At 39.3% G+C, this 25,357-nt stretch overlaps 2 protein-coding genes and 1 pseudogene across 3 annotated transcripts; all 3 read right to left on the bottom strand.

The window, feature by feature from the left end:
- Window positions 1-2,106: 2,106 nt before the first annotated feature.
- On the bottom strand, window positions 2,107-4,474 carry LOC105059748 (uncharacterized; annotated as a pseudogene).
- A 1,526-nt stretch (window positions 4,475-6,000) lies between these two features.
- LOC105059749 (uncharacterized) lies at window positions 6,001-13,289 on the bottom strand. The gene is given in 4 exon segments (XM_073245103.1): window positions 6,001-6,415; window positions 6,519-6,662; window positions 9,956-10,842; window positions 10,845-13,289. Coding segments are annotated over 2 exon segments (2,205 nt in total). The 5' UTR covers window positions 12,406-13,289; the 3' UTR covers window positions 6,001-6,415; window positions 6,519-6,662; window positions 9,956-10,198.
- An 8,011-nt stretch (window positions 13,290-21,300) lies between these two features.
- LOC105059750 (uncharacterized) lies at window positions 21,301-24,694 on the bottom strand. Of its 2 annotated transcripts, none has more exons than XM_029260363.2 (4): window positions 24,430-24,694; window positions 22,235-23,221; window positions 21,983-22,013; window positions 21,301-21,891 (listed from the first exon to the last, which is right to left on the bottom strand). In XM_029260363.2, exons 1-4 carry the CDS (start codon window positions 24,500-24,502, stop codon window positions 21,684-21,686), a joined length of 1,299 nt encoding a protein of 432 aa, XP_029116196.2. In that variant the 5' UTR covers window positions 24,503-24,694; the 3' UTR covers window positions 21,301-21,683. The 2 variants fall into 2 exon arrangements, with proteins under 2 accessions (XP_029116196.2, XP_010941476.2); XM_010943174.4 differs by having other exon boundaries at window positions 22,235-23,719.
- Window positions 24,695-25,357: the final 663 nt, after the last annotated feature.

Raw genomic sequence — 25,357 nt, forward strand, 5'->3', positions numbered from 1 at the left:
CTTACTAAGAATGCATATATCAGTGTAAGGACGAGACTAGCAAATTTTCCTGACAATACCCAACAACATGGAATAGAATAATGGATGTTACAGTTCAAAGATGAAGCTGGGAAACTTGTTAGTATTATCTAACAAGTTGTTAAGCTCAAAAGGTTGACCAAAGGTGGGTCCACATGTCAAAATCAAAACCCTTACATGATCAAACTTAATTATGCAACTCAATCGTTAAAATGCACTATGGTTTGGCACATTCTTCCCTCTTTTCTGGACTCCACTGTCTAGAAGAATTTCAGATGGCTGTTCCTGCAATAATCGAGCTTGTTGGTCTGTCCAGCCCGCAATCTTGAAAAGGCTCATCGAAGTTCCAGCCTCGGTCTCAGCCTATGGGTCTATTGGTCTTAGGAAGAAAAAAGACCCATAGAGTTCCTTCCTTTTTCCCATAGGATTAGGATTAGGATGTGTTCTGCTGATATGGGCCATGTCCAAATGGGTTGCCAAGTCCACAAAGCTAGCAGGAATCCAGATCAAACTTGCTGGATTACCCAAGCATGCCCTTATCTGTGAACAAAAAGGTACACCTCCCTTCCCACCAGTTGGCATTATAGGTTTCAAATATGGCGAGTCCCTTTCTTGTCTAATCTTGCCCTTGCTACAAACTTAGCACCATTTTCTAGAGGGTGGGCATCAAATTGACAATAAAACATAGGATTGCAATGATAATGGGCAAAAACTAGGTTTTCCAAGCAAACATTAATATACTCATATCAAATTACTTAAAATACCTAAGTAAATTTCAGGCCTTACCTAGGCAATAAATCTTGCATGAGTTCCTAGAAATACTTCCTTGACCACTCTAATGATGACGAAAGACAAAATAGAGAGGTCACAATGTTAGGATTGGTTCCTCCTTATCTACCAGCTTATGGGAGTAGACTTGGGTGTAAGTACCGGAAAGCAGATCTCTGAAGAGAAAAAATTGATAGGAAAGTGGGTGTAGGGATGGAATCCAAGAAGTTTTAAAAGTGGGTGCAGCACCCTAGGTGGAAGAATTTTGCTAAGGTTCCTTCTTTGGGGTTATTATTAGTGTTTTATGGTAAGTTAGAAAAGCAGGACAAATCTTATGTCTATGCTGCATAGCAATCTACAGTACAGGTCTATTTGGCAAATATATACCCACATTAAAAATAAAATAATATTCACAGATGCATTCGAGGCATTCATAAACCATCTCTTACAATAAACATGGGTATCCTAATCCTAAAGATTATACTTAGACAATCAAAAATTGGTTGATATTAGAGAATGCCAGAATCATACAAATCAACATGGTTCCAAAAAAAAAAAATTCTATAAAATATAAGTAGCTATGAAATTATACTAGTGCATTTCCTCTCAACCAGTCTGTAGAACTATTGAGTATAATATCACTCAAAACCAATGCATCTGTAGCTTCCTAACCAACCTTTATATATTTCAAAAACTAATAAAGCTTCAAACTACTAACACAACCACAAATACTCATAATATTGTTTATTAACTTCCTAACACACCTTTTTGAGGTTAAATTGAGAAAGAGATCAGACAAGTAGAATTGCAAAATTGATGGTTCCGTAGAAGCATAATATCACTCAAAACCAATGCATCTGTAGCTTCCTAACCAACCTTTATATATTTCAAAAACTAATAAAGCTTCAAACTACTAACACAACCACAAATACTCATAATATTGTTTATTAACTTCCTAACACACCTTTTTGAGGTTAAATTGAGAAAGAGATCAGACAAGTAGAATTGCAAAATTGATGGTTCCGTAGAAGCAATCCTTTTAGTTAACTTCAGCATTGCACTACAAAATCATAAAGAAAATTGAAAAGAAAAAAATAATAATAAAATTAAGAGAATAAATCCCTTCCAGCTATGTGAAATAAATGGTCCTGCATAATTGCATGAGAGTCTTGTTCATGGGTCCATCAAGAATAAAAAGTAAATAGGAGTTGCAGGGTCATAGAAGTAAAAGTAACATGAGTCCCCTTTGTTTTAGCATGTGATAGAAATTCATGTGCTACTAGGAAAGGTAGAACCTAAGACATGAAAAAAGAAAATGACTTTAAAAAACTACCAAGCAAAAGAAATATATCTTGAAATTTAAATCAGTAGCTAATGACAAATGGCACAACTAGGAAACTTCAGTTCAATGGAAAGATACAATTGGATCCAATGCTGACACTTCACTAAGAAAAAAAAAAGTTGAAGCAAATACAAAATGCTCTCAACAATCTCCGGAAGATTGCCGGCATCCATCAGGTACTGAAATCACAACATACACAGACTCGGAAAACCAACTCAAAAGTGCAGTCACTTTGTTCATCTAACCCATCAATATAGCTCTGAAGTTAGTCCAAGAGATTGATGAATCTGCAACAAGTGCAAATAATTAAAAACAGAACAATCTCTCAAAGAATCCAAAAAAAATATCATCACTGACTCAATTTTAAACATCCATATGACTTCCTCGTATTTGCAAAAGATGCCAAACACTTGCTTATACTCAAATAAAAGCTTTTAAGGACTCATTTGGTTCATGAGAAGAATTTGCTCTCACTGAAATGTTTTTCCCAAGAAGCTTATGCTTGGAAAAGTGATTTTTGCATGTTTAGTAGACTGTGGAAAATGACACATTTCAAAGTGGCTTATATTTGGTTAACCATCTCCTTTCCTAGGAAAATTTTATAAAATACATATTATGCCCTTAACAAAGGAAAAGATCTTACCCCATTCTAACAGCTTAAGGGCACATTGTACAAAAAAAAAAAAAAAAAAAAAAAAAAAATCCCAATTTTCAGCTGGTGGGAATTGGAGTTTCCTATGTCCCACATAGGTTTTCCTTTTCCATGAAATTTAAGAATCTTATTCCCATGGAAATAGTACTTTTCCATCTTGCTCTTTTGAAAACTCCAACCAAAGATGAGGCCTTTCTCCATCTTTCCACTGATCATACTTTCCTCCCTTCCCTTCCCATGGACCAAACGAGTCATAAGAGGAAAAAGGAAACATTGTTTTCCAATAAACAAACTAGGAATACTAAAAATGGAATATTTCGTAATACTTTATTTCGTATTCAGAAGATGCCAAGTATTCTTGAAACACAACACAATAAGATGTAAGATGTTAAAGTCTTCACCTTGAGTTGATTTGAAGTAACCTAGGACCACCGTCAGCATCCACCATTAACGCCGCCCTCCTCCTTAACAAAAGCACCTGGAGTACTTGAAAGAAGCCCCCTTTCCTTGCTCGGCATTTGGCTCACATGTTTTCCAGCATGTGGCAAACTACTAACACTACCCTTCTTGTCGAAATGATCAGCATGGTTCTGCATCCCAGTTAGAGAAGACACCTTGCTTTTATCATCTACGACACCTTGAAGTGGCTTCGGCACCATTGCCATCGGTTCCTCGAACTTCGTCCACCTATTGGTATCCCTGTTCTGCACCCTCTTCTGCCCCACATTGGCCGCCACCGTGCTGCCCAGCTTTGGTATCTTGTCCTTTGCCTCCACCACATCCAGCATGGGAACCACGGTGGCCTCATTAGCTTTCTTCTTCTTCCTCTCCTTCTCCATCTTCGAGAGTGTGAAGACCTTCTCCAGCATCTCCCTCGCTCTCTTCTTCGACAAAGCCGCATCTCTGACCTTCCTCTCCGCCTCGGCCCTCGAGGCCACCGCCGCCCTGTTCACGGAGGCCGCCGCCAGCCGCGCGGCGGCGAGGAGAACCTTCGCTGATGTGAGATCAAACGATCGCTGCCGTCCATTCTTGCTGACATGAAAGTAAGAGAAGCCGGCGGGGTTGGAGCAGCTAGGGCAGAGGAAGGAGGAGGCGCGATCGGCTTCTGGAAGGCAGGCGGCGTGGACGATGGAGGGGCACCGGGTGCAGCGGACGACGGCAGACCGCGCCGGCGGCGGCGGGGGCCGTCGAAGAGCTTGAAGCAGACGGTACAGAAGGATCCGGCGTGGTATTTGAGGACGCAGGAAGTGCAAAGGCGGCAGAAGACAGTGCGGTGGCGGACGTGGTGGAGCGGCCAGGGGTCCTGGGCGTCGCAGCCATCGCCGCCGCAACCGGTGGGGCGGGGTGCGGTGGTGGTTTCCGCCTCAGCGTCGTCGCCGCCGCCTCCGTCGTCATGACTACTGCGGCATTGGCCGGAGCAGTGGATCCGAACCTCAGAAAACCCGAGATAGGAATCCGAGATTTGCGTTTCCAGACTTCGAAATCGAGGGAGAGCGGAGGGAGGGAGGCGGATTCGGAGCTATTGGAAGGATTTGGGGGAGGATTGAAGAAAGATTTAGGAAGAATTTGTCGAGACCTCCGGATTTTTCTTCCCTGTTTGTCCTCTTCGCTTCGGAAAACAGATCGTCTTTTTAGGGTTTGGGTTCTCGTCTCAAACGTCTCTCTCGGGCTTGATGATCGAATACGGAGGGGCTGGTACACTGGGCCTCCTCGGCCAATTTGACTAAGCTGTTCCGTCGGACGAGGTTCGGTTTAACTGGTTCAGCGACCGGTTTATTTTTTTTTAAAATCTGGTTGGGGCCGGTTCAGTTAGCCAATTGAGGTCTAAAATGAATTACTGTTTTAATTCTTTTCTAGTGGTTCTATAATTTTTCCCACTTTATTTAATTAGTATAGGTATTAATTAAATGGATGGTGTGTTAGGTAACTATTTCTAAGTTTTGTTGGACACTAAATTTGGAAATGGATTGGTGTTGACACTCTACATGGAATACTTAATACATTATAAAAATGAAACATATCAGAAGAAAATCTTTAAAAATTATAGTTTGTGAGCATAGATTAGCTTTCAATATTGTTACATTTGCAAAAATATCTTTTGCTTATCTTTTCATCTTTTAATTACTATTGTTTTCCTGCCAAATGCATGCGATAGTGTGGTAGACATAATCATTTTACCTCTAGCCATGCCTTTTGCACTCGCACATGTATCTCATTTGTCTGCTGATGGATAGAAACTATTTCAATACCTCCTTCACATTGAAAAAATACAAGATGTCAGGGTAAGACTTCTGGCTTATCATTACCATATAGTAAAAGCAAACTCTAAACTAAAACAATTGGTTTTGATACTTGGTTGAGCTTTCTCCTAACTGTTTTTCATGAGATAAACAAGAGAGATGGTAGCCTAGAAGATCTAATATAAATCCTTCAGAATATCTAACCGCAAGGACATAACTAGTTGATCTATTTCACATGCATTATGCAATGCTCAATACTAATTTACAAAAAAATAAGATAAGTGGTAGTTTGGTTTTACATTTTGATTACAATAAGAGCTTTTTTTGGTTGCATAAATGAATCAGAAATAAATTTCACTTTCTGAAAGTGGTAGCTGGTTATACACGATTTTTTCTACAATATCAGCTAATCAAGTCGCAAAAGGATATGAATCTACCAAATTTAATAACATCCGAGGACTCGGAGACTTTTCCTTTTGAGACTATGCATACTTTGATAAAGCAAATTCTATCAAGTGGAATCTAATACTTGCTATAAGAATAATGAAATGTTAGATGCCTTATCTTGCCATTCAAGGATGGCTTTTTGTTTTGTGTTCCTTGAAAAAAAGAAGGCAGGAGATCCAACCTCAATATAATTATCTGACCTCAAATACTTGGGAATGCATTATCCAAGAATCTAACTCAACAGTGCTGGTTACTAAGCAAAAGGATATGACCATTGGGTAAGACCCTCTTCACTTTAAATAGCATGTTTCAATAAACAGGCCATTGCCATCCACTCATTCTAATCCCACTTATAATAACCAACTCAAAAATTTGCCTTCATACTTATTAAGAGTGAAGAGCTATAGAATCTCTTCTCCTTCAACTCCAGTTATTTCCTCTCATTTTTACTATTACAACAAGAACTTATAAAAGCAAGGCTCGATGACACTGTTTTACCTAAATAAGTTACATACATTACACAACATAGATCCTTTAAGTTGCAATATTGGAGTTCAGACAGCAAATCCTCCTTAGCACAAATAATAAAACAGAATGAATAACAAATAAATTTCTCATGGTTTACAACAGAGATAGAACAGACGAGTTATGATAGAGATAGAAACAGATGGTGGATATAGAGCACAGTAAAGACAACATCTTCCATACCACATTTGAAATCAAAGCTATCATAACTCGACACTTGGACTGCTAATAATCATTCATGCCAACCATCAAAACCCCAACTATCACTGATAAAGTTTAAAATTTCAAATTGAGAAGCTACTACAAATTATGACGTCCACTCTCCCAGTTGGGGAGATGGTGAGCCGGCACTCCCATGGATGTAAAGCTTTTGGTATATCTCGGACTGCACCTCTTCCATTACATTTCTGTTTCTCTTGACATCTGGTACGCCAGGTAGGGAAGCAGGGAACAAAAAACTACTTGAGTTTACAATAGAAAAAACATGGTTAAAGTCGACACTTGATACGAGAATGCTTTTTGTTACCTGGCAATTTTTTCTTGAATCTGACCGCAAAAGAAGGCCTTCTCCATGACCAGATCCATCCATCAAGGAGTGCTATCCAAGCAACCACCATGACATGTAGGTTTACGTCCAGCAAGTGGTGGGGAAGGAACTATGATGCAATTCCTGTACCGTTAGAGTGTCAAGAAGGATGAAAATAAAAGACAAGAATAAGTTATAACTGCTACAGTCAGCGCTGCTCAATTAAGCAAATGAATAATGAGACACACAAGGAGATCCACATGAAGCACCCAATTTTCAGGTGATGGCTTCGTGATTTCCAAGTTCCCAAATCTAAAAATGTAAAGCAAGATGATACAGGCTGACATGATCTTAAGCATTCTTGTTGTTTATCTGAAGATATCATAAATTTTTGGGCCTTCCTTTTTCAATGGCATCCTGATGATTCTGAATCAAATTAACTACAACAATAGATGAACAATCAAACCAATCATCATGGAGACTCTTATCCTGTACCATAATAGGTCTTTGAAGCATTGTAAATCAATAAATGAGATCCTTCACTGCTGCAGGTGCCAAAAATACTTGCATGTGATGATCACTATATTACATTATTTCTTTTGGAGGCGAAATAGATTGATACATGGAATATTGTTTTCAAATCTAGGATGAGAACAAGAAGTAACAAATTTCATATGAAACCTACTTAAGGATTCACATACTAGAGTTTGTATTTTCCTGTGTCAAAGAAAAAATTGTACCATATATCCCAGTTGTATCCCTGGATTGGAGTAGCAAAGAACTCCTATTTGGTAATTATCATTCAAATAGCAAAGAATATACTATCATTTTTTCCCTTATTTTCTCCATCAAATAGCATGTGAGGACAGCATTAGCAGTGCTATTTCTTGGCTTGGTATATGATGAAGCAACATAGATGCACTGAAATGTCCTAAGGACAACAATTGGTAACATTCATCATTGGCTCTCCATGTTTGAAGTAAAATAGTGGTGAGTATAAATAAAAATGGGAGTTTTTTCAGCAGAGTACATTCCCTCTTGGGATGACCATTGGTAAAATTGCTGGCATGTTTGGTGTTGCTTCTGCTTTAGAAAAATGTCAAAGACTAGGTTTTCTAGCTTCTCCCAGAATTTTTTTTTTTTTTTTGACTTTTCTTCTTGTAGAAGCACTTTTGGAATGATGGTACAAAAATTTTATTTTTTTCTAAGAAGTGCTTTTTTGCTTTACAAGCTGCAAAAACACTTTTTAAGAAATACCAAACATGCCCTTTCTATGTTTACACCATGGGGAACATAGAATTAGCAAAAATTTAGAATTTGACATCATAACATGCAGGAGATAATGATAAGACCTCGAAAGTAACCGCCATTTGACTTCTAATTTTATGTCAAATTTTACCTCTACATCACAAAATTATCTGCTGCCCTAAATGGCCTCTCAATTCTAAGTCTCCTTGTCTATAAAATTTCTTCAAAGACCAGGGCAGTAAATTACATTCTTATCTGTCCAGTTGCAATAGTCTCGGACATAACATCACAATGCAGCACAAAAAGGAACTGTAAGTATATCAGATCAAGAGGTATGTCATGGCACAGATCCCCCTAAGAGCAAACTAGGGTGCTCAAGATATATTTTGAAATGGAAGATGGCTTCAACTTTGTGATATCCTTCAGTCATGCCTTGGCAAATAATTAGAGATACACATTATTTTATGCCTACATCACTGTAAATTTACAAGGACGATACTTCTGCAAAAAAGCTCCTAACCATTCTGAAAAGTACATGACCATCTTTTACAGAATAAAGTGTAACAAGCTAGATGTTCACTTCTTGATTTGATTGGTTTCTGTGGTACTATAATGGTTATAATGGTTTGAATGCAATTCCACACCACCTACTACTAAACACTAGTTGTTCTTTTATTTTCTACTCAAGGATTGCTGTGCTCGTACCGAGACCTGGACTGATTACCCGACGGCATAGTTTGGTACACCCATGTGATGTTCTGTGCTAGGCCCATACCAATACATCAAAGAGGGCGGGGGAGAGGGAGAACAAGAGAGAGGAAGAGAGAGAGCGAGAGAGAGAGAGGGAGAGGGAGGAAGCGAGGAGAGAGAGGGAGGAAAAACAAACGGAGGCTAGTAGAGCGCATCCCAATACGACAAAGAAGGCAAGGGAGAGAATAGGTGAGAAGAAAATAGAGAAAGAGAGTAGGAGGGAGATGAGAGGGAGGAAGGGAGGGAGAGATAAGGAGGGTGACAGACATCCAGCAGAGGCCAGTAGAGGACTGCAGAGGACCAAGGAACTGTATGAAGGGGCGGAAGAGGAGCTCCACCTCCGGTTCCGAGTCCCGGAGGGGGGCCCCATTCTATTTTTGAAAAAATTAAGTGAAATTTGCAAAGGGTTGCCGACTTCACTTTTTTGTCTGAATAAAATAAGTTTTTTATTTTCAAAAGTTAAACGAAATTCGTAAGGGCTTTGTCAACTTCATTTAAATTTTTGAAATTAAAAAGGAACCCCTTCTGGGATTCCTATATCAAACGAAATAAAAAAATTAGAAGTGGAGCCCATCCTCCGCTTCTCTGCATGACTCCTCGGCCCTCTGCCAACCTCATCCACCATCCATCACCTTCCTCCCCCTCCCCTCTCTCTCTCTTCTCCTCTCTTTCCTTCTCTCTCTGCCTCTTTCGTCGGTTTCTCAATTTCATAGCCGAAACCATCTTGGTCCATGGCTTGGTACATTCTGCATCAAGTGGGTCAGGATGGTTCTGCCTCCCTTGATGGTACTATTTTTGTTACCTTTAGTATGCATGATTATGATTTATAGTTTTATTCACACTATTCGTATTTGTTAAGGAATATTGCTTTATTTTAGTGTCACATACTTAGCCAAAAAAATTGGTTGGAATAAGACTTATTGTCATGGTTTTTTCAAGTGAAATTTGCTTGTTACCCATCTTTACCTTGTTTATAATAAAGTATTCAATTCCATGTTCTATCCATTAGATAATTTCTAACTATTTTGGGTGAATTCTCATCTTCCATAGTCACTTGGTGAGCTATGTGGTCCTCCAGTGAAGCAAAGCATTCATAGAGATAATCTAGCAAGCAACTAGATTATTCAAGTTATGAACTATATGGCAGAATTAACATGTTTTTCAGGATTAATTCAAAATGCATAATCTACTCACTTTCTAGTATATATTTTACGATGGAAAAGATAAAGCATGGAAAAGAGTAGGACAAGCAACTAATGCATTAAATTGCCAAATTCAAAAGTCATATAGCACAAATGTTAGCTAAACATGATAAATGTGGATTGCATATGCTAGAATGAGAATTTGTTGAGACAGAAGTATATCTTAATTCTCATAAATAAAGCTAAATTGGTAGCATGTGGAAAAGGAAAAAGAAGAAAGCTTCAATCATAACTAACCTGTTGAATAATACATGTCTAACAATAAGTAATCCTTTGCCTTGCCTCATAACCATGAATGGCCTTCCATGATGATACAAAGGATAAGGGCAATCTTGACGGCAAGCTGCTTCCTTTTGCAGCTTCTAAAGATAATGGATGGTCAAGGCCTCCACAAGAGGAGTTCACCCGGATGAGAGGAAGCACTTGGAACTTGAATGAGAGCTCGTGCATGCAGTTATGACACTTCAGCATATTGTTACATTATTCTTGAACCATGTGTTCATTACATTTGTTCAGCCCTTCAGCCAATATGTTGCTCACATTGTCATTCCCAGAAGCTTCAGATACCCCAATAGTTCCATCCCTTTCTTGTACATGGAAACTTCCAACCAACAATCCATGTGTCTCAGCATCTGGGACCCAACCCATCTCTATTATCCGGTCCAGAAACTTACAAGCCTCATTTCTGTGGCCCTCTTTCAAGAGGCCATGGATGATCATGTTACATACGGTGGGACTAAGTATTCTGTTTTCATTAATTATTTTCTCTAAGCTATGCACCACTGTATGCAATTGAGAAAATTTAGCCATACTGAACACTAAAGTTTCAAATGTTTTGGAATCAGGAATGAAGCCATCATGAATCATTTGATTGAATAAAAGAGCGGCCATACTCACTGTACTGTGGGTACACAAACCACATATAAGAATACAGTATATTCTTGCATCTAGATTATAGCCTTCCACCAACATTTGTGAAAGGAATGCTAATATATCCTTTTCTTTGTTCAGATCCAACAATGCAAGCAAAATAGTAGTGTATGTATCTGGAATACAATAAGTACCTTTATGAACTGCAAGAGAATGAAGTCTAATTGCTTCATGCACCCTTCCAGCATGACAAATTCTTGGATCAACATATTGAGTGAGTTAGAGGTGAGACTAAGGCCTTTGTTAGTAATATAGTAAAACACTTCCATGGCCTCCTGTACTTGTTTTACATAACACAAACCCTCAATCAATTCTGAGCAAGATTCTGAATCCAAAGTCATGTTATTGACACAGGCCAGTCGGAACATTTCTAAAGCTTTCTCACATGAACCCATCTTACAGTACCCAATTATAATTGCAGAATAAGTGGCCTGCTCGGGCATGTAAGAAGAGACAATCATTCTACCAATAACTTCAAATGCTTTTCCAACATTCTCATGCTCACAAAGGCCCCTTATAATGATATTCCAAGACATCCTGTCAACTAGTCCCTGATCTGCCATCTTTCTGAGATAAATAATTGCCTCCAGGAACCTGCCCTCATTACAAAAACCTTTGAGCAAGGCATTATAAGGTTCAATTTCCAAGGTATTGTTCCCATCCAAAAAGCTCATTGCTTTGCCCAGCTTCCCCATTTTGCAATACCCATTCACAATATCCACATGCATACTGTTCACAGGAGAAAAGCCTGACGCTAACATATCTTCAAAAAGCTCGACTGCATCATCCAATTGTTGATTTTCACATAAACATAGAACTAAAATACTGTACAGATGCGCCTCAAGCTGAAGACCTGTATTTTTCATCATTCTAAACAACTCAATTCCTTCCTTGAATCTGTTAATCCTGCAAAATAGAGGTATGATACTCACATAAAAGTCACGATGTGGTTTGCAGCCCAGGTCCAACATCTGATTCAAAACCTTGACCGATTCATCTACTCTGCCGCTTGAACAAAGAGCACTGATGAGTATCTCAAATGTCTGACTATTTGGAGCGCATTGTTTTTTGCTCATTTTATGAAACTGGTTTAGCGCCAATTCCAAGTGACCAGCCTCACAGAGTGCCTTTATTAAGTAATTCAATGTTTCAACATCAGGAAGAATCCCTGCTTTCACCATTTCCTTATAGACAAACATCACAGACTGAAAATTTCCCCTTTTTGACACAAAAGTGCCCAATAAAGCATTGCATGACAATACCGACAATATGCGCTTCACCGAATTTGCATGTTTGAAAACTTCTAAAGCTTCTATTAGCCTGTGGTTTTGGCAAAAGGAATGAATCATGAAACCCAATGCTTCTTCTAAATTTGGGAGATCCAATTTCACCATCTCCTTCAAGAGATCCCCCATTTCTTGGTGGTTTTCTGCCAGACCAAGCTTCAATATCATGTGGGTATAAATTTCTAGTGTCGGCCGGAAATTTTTTTGAACGGATGCCCATTTGAAGATGTTAACAGCCAAGTTCAAATCCAAAGTGGAATCCAAGATGCGGATCAACCTGTCCGGGTGGAGCCTGTTCCTGAGAGAGCGGGTAGCAGATTCAAACTCAGCAGAGTTTGGAGTACTGCTATCTGTTTCAGAAGGATTTTGAACACAAGCAGCACTGGGAATTGAATAAAACCGAAGAGCTTTTAAAGAAGACTGGTTCAGAAGCCGCCTGGAGAGAAGGAAAGTTGGAATTTTTGATGCCATTGGAGCAAACTTCTCAATGGCATCATCTTACGGTGTATCAAAGAAGAGAGAAGATGAGAAAAAATTTAAAAATATGTATATATCAAAAGGGACCATTGGAGATCGAGGTCCCCAACATCTTAAGACATGGACACCACGAGGATTTGAATGAAAGATAGGATCTTTAGCCATTCAAACAGCTTTGAATCTGTTCAGGACATCGAGAGATAGAGCTTACACGGCACATACAGATCGAACAACAATTAGTTCACCAGGCATGGCATCTAGAATTGAAAAGAGGAAAATATCTAAAAACCCAGACAACAGATGGCTTCGAGATGACAAAAATTTGTCTTTGAACAGCTTCTAAAAAGAATAATCTCTGTTTCTGCCCCAAATCTTCAAGGGATCAAAGATCAAAATCTCTGATGCAAAAAGCTTTTTCTTGGTGAGAATTGTACGCGGGCACCGCGTGGAATCGAAACAAAACACCAGATTACAGAAATCCGGATAAAAAATCGCGTGGAGAAGACGAAAGGTGGAATCTTTGAAGCCATCTCAGCGAGATTCTGAGTGATATTATCATCGATTTTTTAATCGTAGATGAAAGAAACCGAAATAAGAAAAAATTTGTAACGAAATAGATCGAGGTCATAAAAGGGAGAGAGTGGGAGGTGAAGGCTCTGACCTACAATAATCGCTTCCGGAGGGAAAGATTACGGAGAGAATAAATTACACCGCTTCTGTTCTTCCCCTTCTTGGATGGATGGAGAGGGAGGCCGAAAGTTGGACTCGAAAGCTAACCCGGACCGCTCAATCGGCGCTGCTCCTCGTAAAGTCTCCGATTCCACTCGGTTACCTTACCGGATAGCGTTCCAACTTCCAAGGGCTTCCTATTTGTTGCAGCACGGCCGCAAATAAGAACAGTTTCCACACATGTAAGGTGAAAAATATTTATGACCCATCGAACGCATATACAAAATAAAAAAAAGGTTAAAAATAACACCCTTTACATTTTATTTTAAGTTGCAAAAACCTACTTCATTTTGAATTATTATAAGATCAACTTTTACATTTGAAAGCATTACTCAAAAAAATCCACAATCCATCTAATTTCGATCATGGTTTGTCGGATATGCCCACATGGCAATCAATATAAAGTTGTGTCCATGTGGCAAAAATATTTTCCCGCCTCTAGCATATGGGCAGCACATATTTTTGAGAGAAAATTAGATCAAAATCTCTTTTATTTCCTAAATAAGTCGGTGTCTCCTTTATTCAAACTTTACAAGTATGCTCTTTGAATCTTTCCACCCACCCTAATCTCATAAAAGAATTTTATGGGAATGCAAAGATCGGGATAGGGAGTATGGAGTCGAAGGTGAAAGGACTCTGAATCGTTATGAATGCAGTGAGTTTGAGATGAACTCTCCAAATACCCACTGAGGGTGGTATAGTAGATCGTCTTGGCTAAAAAGGTGTTGGACTATGGGATATTTTGGATCGAGACAAGATCAGTGAGTTAGAGGAGGTACTGCGAATTAGCTCAGCATAGAGATGTGACTCCTTTATCACATGATCAATAGGATCTTCTTCCTAAAGATAGAAATATTCAATTTTGTATTTGAGCATAATATTACTATTATATAATATATAATCAGATCCTTCTAAACCTACTTGTTCTCATGATCAAATAGATGCATGAGGTGGTGAGTCGCTCGAAGGTGTCACTATCTCATAGTATAGTTCTCATACTGATATTTAGAGAGTATGGAGTTGACCCTAAGGTGTCACTACCTTATGAGCTCTCAAGAATAACCTAGCAAATATCCAATAGAACTACTTCACATGTCACCTCATCAATATATCTTTCAATTTTTATGAATCTAGAGGTATACTACTTGGTTATCTTCAACTTAACAGAAAGAGATATGAATGAGGCTTGGTCAGTAATCCTAACTTTTGAACCCAACCTTCAGAGATGATGTTCCTTTGGCTTTCAAGGTGTAGTACACTAGATTTGATAATACTCTGCTTTGACTTGATTGTTAAATAGTAGAGTTCTGCTCATGCTTCTATATCTGTTGCAGTTATTGTCTCAGATTTTCTCATTATCAGATTTAATTTTGAGCTTGCTCAAGCTTGAGTAACTTCTCAACATTTATCGCATTAAGGACCACCTTCTCTTTTTTTTTCTTGGGATCTTCATCCTTGAACTTCTTTCTTTTCAGCTACAACTCAGGATAAAGCTTCCAATACTTCTCCTTGATATGCCTTCTTACAATGGTCACAATAATTTTTTGAGTGACTTATTTCTTATGGTGCTCCCCTTCTTGACGTAGTTTTCTACCTCTTTTCTTGAATTTATCACCTTTTTGCTTTTTAGGCCGATTCTTCTCTTCAATTCTCATGGCCTTCATTTTAGCTTCATTGATATCTTCAATTTTGACGAGCTTCATATTTTCATGAAAACCTTCAACATACTTCATGAAGAGATAGCATGCTTGTGAAACTCGATAGTATAATTCTAAATAGATTGATCATACTTTTGCTTCAAATATTGCTACTTAATCTACCGATCCTTCTCTTAGACAACTTGATAGAATCACTTCTTGATTAAGCTCTTGAACTTGCTCTATGTTAGACTAAAAATATCATTATTTCTTATATGTGAATTCTACTATTGAAGCATGCCCATACTCGACGTGCATGGAAACCAAACCATGCATGTCCACATCATCATTCTCCTAGTGCGCCTTCGCCAACAACCCGAGGAGCAGAAGATGAAAGACCAACAGAGATATCTGTAAGATCTCAACAGACTTGACTTTAGCTTAATAAACTTAACCTTGTCAAGTTGTCTGCAAACTCACTGTGCGCAGAGGCTTTAACTCTTTCTATTGAAAATATTTATTGTATTTGTTATAACAGGATTACATCGAATGCCATTTATGGCCCTGCGTTTATACTATAAATGCAAGAGGGATCATCACACAGAGATGAGGCACGAGTCCCATTTGCCACTTCATCGAGTTCACTCACTCTCTCTCTCTCTCAATTTTGACTTAGTATTAGAGCACAAGCTCTATAGCACCATGTTAGACATCATTTTTATTTCCTCCACCTCCTATATTCCCATCACTTCCACTATTGCTCTTCCCAATTCCATACAGTTCATCCCCATCAAACTTACAAGGGACAACTACATCTTGTGGAAGATGCAGATCATACCCCTTCTGCATAGCAATGAGCTCCTCGACCTGATCGATGGCAGTGAATCTCGCCCTGTAGAAACTCTTCGTTCCACAGCTGATGGTGCTCCTCAACCCAATCCGACATACATCCCATGGATGAAGTACAACCTGTAGCTGATGAGTTGGCTCATTGCCTTGCTCTTCGAGTCTATCTTACCTTTGTGATGCACTTGCTCGATCCTTTGCTTCTCGCTCTCATGCTCAGGTCCTTCAACTGAAGATCCAACTTCATTCTATCCGAAAAGAAAATCTCTCTATAACTAAATATATTGGGCATTTTCAAACCATTTCTAAGAGTCTTACTAGTATTGGCTACCTCATCTCTGATGCAGACCTTGCCATGCACATCATGATAGGTCTTGGTCCTTACTTTGATGCTTGCATTCCATCAATCACGGCTCAATTGGCCAACCCCGCCTGTATATTAGAAAACGTGTATGCTGATCTGATGGCATATGAAGGCATTCTCCAACTCAAGTCTCAGAACTCCAGTGATCAGTCATTCACCATGGCCAACATTGCCGTCCGCAACAACAAGTTCAACAAGACGAATGGGGACACCACCAACTACCAACATCAGCAACAGTTCAAATATGGGTCCGATCAGGGATAGGGTCATGGTCACAGCAAAGGATGCGGCAATCAGGGCCGTGATCGCTGCCAGATTTGCCATTATGATGGCCACACTATAGATCAATGCCATAGCCGCTTTGATCCTAACTTCCAATCATACCTATATGGTTGTGGAGCACCACCTCCGAGCACCTACACTGTCACCAATGGTCTTCTACCAACATCATCTGTCACTGCCATGCAGCACTATCATGATGGCGGCATCCAAGTAGACTCCAGTATGTGGTATCCCAACTCGGGAGCAACCCCCCACATTATCACCGACTATTAGCAGCTCACAACGGCAATGCCCTATCATGGCCCTGATCAGGTTTACGTCGGTAATGGCACAGGTTTGATGATCTCTCATCCAGATTCCACAATTCTCCCATCTTCATCTAAACCTCTTGTTATGTGCAATATACTACATGTTCCTCACATTACCTGTAACCTACTATCTGTCCAGCAATTTTCTCGTGATAACAACGTTATTTTTGAGTTTCATCCTTGTTCTTTTTTTATTAAGGATTGGGTCCCATGGAAGACACTACTCCATAGACTAGCTAAGGATGGGCTCTATCAGCTAGTTATCTCCAATAAAAAATATCCTTCTTCAGTGTTCATAAGTATCCATGCTTCTCCGATTACTTGGCACGATCGCTTGGGGCACCCAGCTCTTCGCATGGTGCAACGTGTCCTCTCCACCAATAAACTGCCCACTATCCAGTCCCTTCGTAACTCTGTTTGTTCTGCCTACCAATAGGTAAAAAGTCATCATCTTCCTCTTTCCTGTACTGACTCATATTCTACTGCACCCCTCGACCTCATCTTCTTTGATGTCTGGGGGCCAGCATCGATTGAGTCATCTTCTGAAAATAAATATTATATTATGTTCTTAGATGATTTTAGCAAATATACTTGACTTTTTTCTATGGCTTGTAAGAGCGATGTGCTTGATATTTTTGTGCGCTTCCAACAATACATTGAACATCTTTTTAATCGCAAGATCAAGAGACAGTTCAACCCAATTGGGACAGCGAGTACTGTTCGCTCTCTCACCATCTTAATGGTGAAGGTATTCATCATTATTTATCATGCCCACACACTCGAGCAAAATGAGGCTGCGAACGTAAACATCAGCATCTAGTAGAAACTGCTCTTACCATGATGGCCGCTGCATTAGTCCTAAAATGGTACTAAGATGATGCTACTGTCTCTATTGCTTGTTTTTTAATGAATCATTTACCAACCCCACTGCTTAACCATGTTTCTCCATTGGACACTCTTTTTGGCCGTCGTCCTGATTTCTTGGACACCTTTAGCCTGGTAATTAAAATTACCACTATTCATCTTCTCCTCTCGATTGCCATCACTGCTTGTTGGCCATCCGTCAACTCAACGTGTCCAATGTGTTCTTGCATAGATACCTTGAGGAGACGGTTTACATAGAGCAACCCCCAGAGTTTATCCATCCATAGCTACCCCATCATATCTACCGCTTCCACAGATCGCTGTATGGTCTTCAATAGGCCCCTAGAGCCTGGTTCAAATGATTGAGTACTCGGCTTTTTGAACTTGGCTTTGCTGGATCAAAGATAAACACCAACCTCCTCTACAGATGCATATCTTCAGTCGCTATCTTCATCCTTATCTATGTTGACGACATCCTCATCACCGGCAGTGACACCGACAATATACAACATCTCATTAACTCACTGAGCAGTGAGTTTGTGATATGGGTGCCGCTTCATTCTTCTCGAGGATCGAACTGAAGCCTCACCTGGAAGGATGCTTCCTATCCCAATCCAAATACATCAAAGATCTCCTCTGTTGTTGTCACATAGAAGCAGCTCGGCCTGTTTCAACACCCATGGCCACCTCTTCCCCATCGATGTCTTATGATGCTGTGCTACCCAACGCCATAGAATACCGTAGCATGGTGGAAGCGCTATAGTACGTGACGATCACACGGCCCAACATAGCCTTCGTCATCAATCATGCTTGCCAGTGCATGCACTCTCCCATGGAGGCCGACTGGACATAGGTTAAATGGATTCTTCGCTATCTATGAGGTACTGCAAAATATGCTCTCCTCATTTACTACCAATCCTCTGCCGCACTACATGCCTTTAGCGATGCGGACTGGGTAGGTTGCAAAATCGGTTGGCGTTCCACTAGCGACTATGCCATCTTTCTTGGCATATAGGAACCTAATCTCTTGAAACTCGAAGAAGTAACCAATAGTATCTTGGTCAAATACCAAAGTTGAATACAAAACTGTGGCTAACACCATCGCTGAAATTATCTCGCTTCAGTCCTTACTAGCCAAGTTGGTTCTTCACACCGGCCCCCCACGCTTTGGTGCGATAACATCAATGCCACATATCTCACTGTGAATCTGGTGTTCCACGCACACACCAAACACATGGAGATAGATTTTCACTTTATTCAAGAATGCATTGCAAACAAGCCTCTGCAATTTCATTTCATCTCGACCAAAGACCAAATGGCCGACATTCCCACCAAGCCATTGTCCAGGCAATGGTCTGCTCTGCTCCAAACTCAACGTCAGTGACCCACCACTGAGTTTGTGGGGGTGTATTGAAATATGCTTATGCTCGACGTGCATGAAAACTAAATCATGCACATCCACATCATCATTCTCCTATAGTGCACCTTCACCAACAACCCGAGGAGCAGAAGATGAAGGACCAACAGAGATACCTGCAAGATCTCAACAGACTTGACTTTAGCTGAATAGACTTGACCTCGTTAAGTCATCCGCCAGCCCACTGCATGCGGAGGCTTTAACTCTTTCTATTGAAAATATTTGTTATATTTGTTGTAACAGGATTACACCAAATGTCATTTAAGCCCTACATTTACACTATGAATGCAAGAGGGATCATCGCACAAAGACGAGGCACGAGTCCCATTGCCACTTTCTCAATTTCACTCCCTCTCTCTCTCTTTTAACTTCTACAGACAAGGGCATGGTTGAAAAGCTTAAAATGGATAAAGCTTGTGCATCCATAGATAATGAAATATATGTCTAAGTGATCTAGCTAATTTTTTAGCTTCTCATATTGATAGTTCCATCGTATACAGGGATTTCAATTCTAGCTCGCATCTCCAAATATGGGAGATAGTTTTGCTACATGAACTCATGGTGTTTATATTGAAGACATTATCAATTGAGACACAATTTCAGTGAATTTGGCAATCTTCTCCTCTAGTCATATAAGATATTTCTTCATCTCATCATTCATTAAGATAGAACTAGTAGTCATATCTGTTTTTATTTTTAAATGTACTTCAAAGATCGATAGTCCTTCTCCTATTTGCTTGTATAGCTCGCATTCTAGACCATAAACTAAGGTCATATAGATATAGAGGATTAGAGTTCTAATGCCAATTTGATCTAATTAGGGAGAAGGTATGTTTTTTAATATGTTCAACTTGAAACTCTCAAGAAAATTTAGGAATATTAGTAAGATTGGAAAAGGTAAGATTTGAGTCACCTTTTCTTTCATTGATCATTAAAAATCTGAGATGCATAGCCTTTATTTATACTAATGAAGTCTATCCTTATGCAATGTAGATCATATTGTAGATTCTATATTTAGTTCAAATAGGACTTTGTTCTCAAAATATATATGACTAGTAAAAATAAATACAAAAAAATTAAAATATGATTGGTCAAAATATTTTTCAGAAAAGAAAGTTTTAAGTTGAGTGACCTGTTTCAAAATCCAATGATGAAATTTGACCTTTATCACTGATGGACCCTATCTAATCTTCCTCATATAGCTAAAATGATTTATATCAAGTCTGGTGATTCTTATTGATCACCCTTATTAGCTGGGTCCTAGTGAATTTACCTGCCATTTCTTGTAGATTATGTTCTTGCAAACTACAATGTCTTAGCCAATCAAATTGGTGTCCATTATATAAATTTTACCTGGCAATTATTTCCTCTTCCATGCCAGCTAGCAAGCAAACGAGCGAGTGCACGAGAGATAGAGAGAGAAGAGGAGGCATTCTAGCTCACTGTGATTGTGTCCGAATAATTTGCACTCGATCAACCACTTCATCACATAGATTCTTACGCTTATTTGAGGTACTCGATCAACCTGCTTGTAGTTATCTTTATTTGAGGTGCTCCATCTTAGCTTATCCCTCTAATTCTTCCAGCCTTACCGCCCTTTATTTTTTTTCCTTTTTTTTTGAGAAATTTATTTTTTGTGCAAACATCTTTACCCTCCGTTGAACATTCGAATCTCTGCCTACAAAGTCCAGCTATAGAAAGGGAAAGGAAACCATTTAGGGCTTGCTTGGATACTCCCATGGGATATTCCTGTGGAAAGTGGCCCTAATGGCCTACACACCCAAGTCGTATCCTATGGATCTATTGATCTGCATCGGAAAAAAAAAAAAGAATAGAGATCTCTTCTTTCTCCCACAAGATACAGATTGAAATGGTATGAAATTGATATTGGCTATGGCCAAATAGGCTACCTAATCTATGAATCCAATATGGAAATCCAACCTAATACTGCCAGATTATCCAAATAGATCTTTACTCTTATGCACTTGTGTTAGTTACTTTGATCCATACATTAAGGTCCTACCAAATCTATGAATCCAATATGGAAATCCAACCTAATCCTGCTACATTATCCAATAGATCTTTACTCTTATGTAGTCTTCTATCTTCTTCCCACACAATATTGTATTAGTTACTTTGATCCATATATTAAGGTTCTTTTACTTCCCTTGATATTTCTCAAATAAAAGTTGCCCTTTCTTCCTTATCTACATTTATTGTATGACAATGAAATACTTGAAATAGATAGAAGAGATTTACCTGAAAACATAAGAAAGAAAAGAAATAGTTGGACGAAAGAAGGCACACGACTGAAAAAGAACTGAGTGATCAGGCGGCCATGAGGCACCAGTACTTCGTTGGTTTCATCTAGAAGCAGCAATTTATGAAGAGCTGAGCTCCAGTATGAAGCTCCATATTTCTAGTGTCTACATCAGGTGTGGCTGTTCTTACAAAAAGAGTTCATTCTCTCCGTCATTATGTACTTGACGAGATGTTGAGATCCAGTAATGTATAGTGCAGTAGCATTTAAACAAAGCAGCCCCGGTATTGTTGATAGAGAACAGATCTTTTCCCTGATTGAACCCCATGTTACATTCTGTTTCTCTGTAATCATTTGTACATTCAGAAATATTCTTTAGCTTTTCCTAAAGTGAAATCACATTCCCACAATGTATATAGAGCAATCAAACTTTTCATTGGGTCATCTCTAACAATGACTAGGATCTGCTCAGTCCATATATACATCAAACTTCTAAATCTTCTCTACACACCGATCGGATGTATACTGCTGTAGCTACTGCTCAAGAACTGAAAATAACAAGCTACTAGATGTTACCAGTGATACAGGCTATGGTAAGCACGAACAATAAGAAGATCCAACCAGCAGCAAGAGAGAATGAATCGTTTGTAGCGCCTGCAGGGTTGTTGGACCCAAAAACTGTACCAGAGTCACCTGTGTTATTGGTGTTCAAAACTGATGAACCTGAACTGGAACCAGTAGTGGTGGTAGCAGGACTGAAACCAGAAACAGAACTGCACATTCAAAACAGACATGAAGGTTATGTATGATGCACCAAAATATATCCGTAATTAATTACAGGAACGGTATTTCAAGTGTGTCTACCTGGAAGATGGGTATATGCAACTTCCTGAGCCTGCCAAAATATTTAAGAAAATGCATGAGCTATAAAATAAGCAGTTTATGTTTCAAGCTCTAATTTATTGCAGGTTTGATGGACGTAAGAACAACTAGCTACTGATTTACAGCTACTGTCATCTACATCCAAAAAAAGATGAAAATTTTGGTGCTTTTTATATTCAGGATAGCGTATTAACAATATTTAAAAGCAAGGATGCTTGAAATGTAAGTTCTTACTTGGATTAACATTGACGATCATTGCTGTTCCTCCAAAATCGCAGCTTGTTGGCACTGGATTCTTCTGGTAGTAGCTGTTGAAGGCATATGAGGCATGGGCTTGGAGGGAGTCTGGATTGTAGCAGCTCCCTGTTGGTTGAATTGTGGAGCAGTCTGCTCCTCCAATCCCACAAGCATAATCCAGTGCCATCTGGAGTGCCACATCCAAAGCCCCAGTCTTGGCCACGCACCAAGTCTGCCCAGAAATTGTTGGTGAAACAGGGACTGTGCTCGGCACTGTTACCGGTGGTGTTAAAGATGGTGTGCTCCCAGATGGTGGATATGGATAGGTTGTCACAGGGTTGGTTACCGGTGGGCTGACAGGGAGTGTTGTGGGTGTCATAGCAGGATTAGTCGTAGGCACTACTGGTGTTGTGGCAGGTGTTGGCATGGGATTTGACGGAGGGACCATGATTGGTGTGGGTACAGGATCCAAGGGGGGAACAGTAATAGGTGCTGTGGTGGGATTTGTGGGAAAAACTGTAACAGGATTGGTAGAGGGTACAGTGATAATTGCTGGTGCTGGGTTTGTCGAGGGAACTGTTATAGGTGTTGTTGCAGGGTTCGTTATTGGGACGACAGAATCATGGACTATTGTTTTGGTTGCAGATACGGGTCTATTATCATGGCCAAGAAGTTCTCTACGAGACGGGAAGATTAATTCATCCTCCCAACTAGGTTTCTTCTGCTCAAATTCTCCAACATGGGATATATCAGCAAACAGTCCCAAAATCCTTTCTCTTATCAGAGCATGGTTATCGATAGATTTCATCATTCTCTCAGTAAATTCAGCTATTTCCCTGCCACTTGGCACAACAGAGCTCTTCACATACAGAACTATGGGGATGTCAGGATAAGGTAGAGTAATGCAAGCCCACATAGCATTTTGGATGGTGGATTGAACAAAGCCATCTCCCAAGCTCAGTGCTCCCTCTACAAGTGTCTCTACTGCCACAAAAGACTTGGAGTTCTTTATAAAGTTCATTAGCTTCAGCAGATTTTTATTGTTAGATTCGTCCAAGGTCATAAGGGTGGAGAAGGGAAACATGGCTGAGACACCAATGCTTTTATCAAGATCAAAGCTCTTGAGAGAAGTCTCTATCGAGCTCAAGGTGGAAAGAAGCAAAGGTAGGCTTTGTTCAGTACTGCCAACTAGAATGTTACTGATGTTCAAATAGGGGAGAGTGTCTACAAGATGGGTTTTGAGCCATGAGGTGGTGGAATCCTTAGATTTCACTTGCTTAAACAGTTTGAGTTGGTCCACAAAGAGATCAACAGAGATTCCAGTGTTGGGTGGTAAATCTATGAATGCTCCTGGGTCCGTGAGAAAGACCTTAAACTGAGAGGAAGACACCATATTCTTCTGAAGGAAAGACAGTGTCTTTATGGGAGATCTCGAGGCAGGATTCTCTTCCCTTGCATCGTATGAGAAACCCACAATGGTTCCTGAAGGAAAACGGGTGCAAAATAAATACCTAAATTCCAATAATCCTCCAAAATGGGAAGGGCTGAGAGAAACTATTGAGATAGAAAAGTCAAAAGAATCTAATTTCATAAAGATAAAGAACAGTCTCAAACATCACTAAGGGATCTAGATATATCCATGATCTTACAAACGTTACCTTTATGCTCCTTCTAGTTGGCCCATCTATGTTCTTGTACCCGAAAGACCAAGAACATTTTTACAAGCTGTACTAAGAAATCCTTGTAGCTACTGAGGATGGCAAATGAACAGCCTGTGTTTGTTCTTATTTCATCTATTAAAGCATTAAATTGAAAATGTAGCGAGAGATAGAGAGAGAGAAACTGAATAAAACTGAAGCCCATCATTTTTTTTCCCCAAAATGAACGGAGACACCAAGCTTAGAAAAAAATTGGATATTATAACCTAAAGAATCCAGTTTCAAAATCACATTCCTAGAGAAAGACATATAGATCATCTTGAAATATTAGCTCTATGTTCCCTTAAAATTACCATAGATATTGTTGGTCCAAAGGGTAAAGTATTTGAAGAAGTGAAATTTTCCTAATTTAAACCAGGACATCTTGGTAACTATCAGAGATGACAAATGAACTACTTTAGTTCATCCTTACTTCTTCGATTAAACTTAGGGAACTGAATAATAGTGACAGAAAAGAGAGTTTGAGATACTGACCTGAAGAGCAAACATTGTGAAGAAAGAAGAGGAAGGAGAACAGAAGGCTCTTAGCCACAACCACTTCAGCCATTGGAGTGAGATGGTGGGATTTGGACAAGACCCAAATAGTTGTTTCCTTCTCTAAGTGATCTCTAAAGAGATTAAGGTTGGAGAGGGCATTATGAAGAGAAAGGAGAGAGGGAGGCCAAAGATGGGGGTGGAAGGACTGTCGTAGGAAAAGGAAAAAAAGCTGGAGCTGGCAAAAAAACAAAAAAGGGCTGATAAAGCCGAAAGCAGAAGAGAAAGGTCGGAGCCATAATAAAGGCCAAGGTGAAACTATTGGGAACGGTAGCATGAGATTCGCCCAAGTGTGTCCGCCTTCCGAGGGATCAATTGGCTCTGTCTTTCTTTTTCTTTTTTTTGTCATCTTAATTTTTTTTAACTCCCCTTGTCCTTTTTATTCTTGCACAGTACTGTAAACCGGATGATTTTCATAAATACCAAACGCTCTGCAGACTGTACTTAACATCAAAATGATATATATTTTTAAATTTTAAAAATTATTTTATATTTTAACTTTTTTAACTGCTTTCGTATTAAAATAACATGATTGTCTCTTTATATCAAAAAAAAAAAAATCTCTTATCTTGCCATCCCGAAACATGTAATGCAACATGTATCTTACCTCCTGACGGTCAAAAAACTGGTCGACCATCTGACACCAAGCCTGTAATCACAGATAATGTCCGATAAACTAGAAAATCTTTTTTGTAATGCTAAATGTTCTTGTCCAATAATAACTATTAAAAATTTAGTGGGATGATTTCACTAAAAATCTTATAAAATTTATAGATTGGACTGGTTCTAATCCTATAAGAAGAAAAGATCTCAACAGATTTATAGGATCCAGACCAATCCACTCTAAAATTATTTTTAGACTGTTATG

The sequence above is a fragment of the Elaeis guineensis genome, chromosome 10 (assembly GCF_000442705.2).
Source record: "Elaeis guineensis isolate ETL-2024a chromosome 10, EG11, whole genome shotgun sequence".
Lineage (NCBI taxonomy): Eukaryota > Viridiplantae > Streptophyta > Magnoliopsida > Arecales > Arecaceae > Elaeis > Elaeis guineensis.

What these genes read in the sequence shown, in the direction of transcription:
- LOC105059750 (XM_010943174.4), bottom strand. Translation starts at nt 24,502, where the DNA reads ATGGCTGAAGTGGTTGTGGCTAAGAGCCTTCTGTTCTCCTTCCTCTTC. An exon ending in GATCGTCAATGTTAATCCAA is followed by an intron (nt 22,014 to 22,234) that starts GTAAGAACTTAC and finishes ATATTTTGGCAG; the next exon opens with GCTCAGGAAGTTGCATATAC. An exon ending in TGCATATACCCATCTTCCAG is followed by an intron (nt 21,892 to 21,982) that starts GTAGACACACTT and finishes TTGAATGTGCAG; the next exon opens with TTCTGTTTCTGGTTTCAGTC.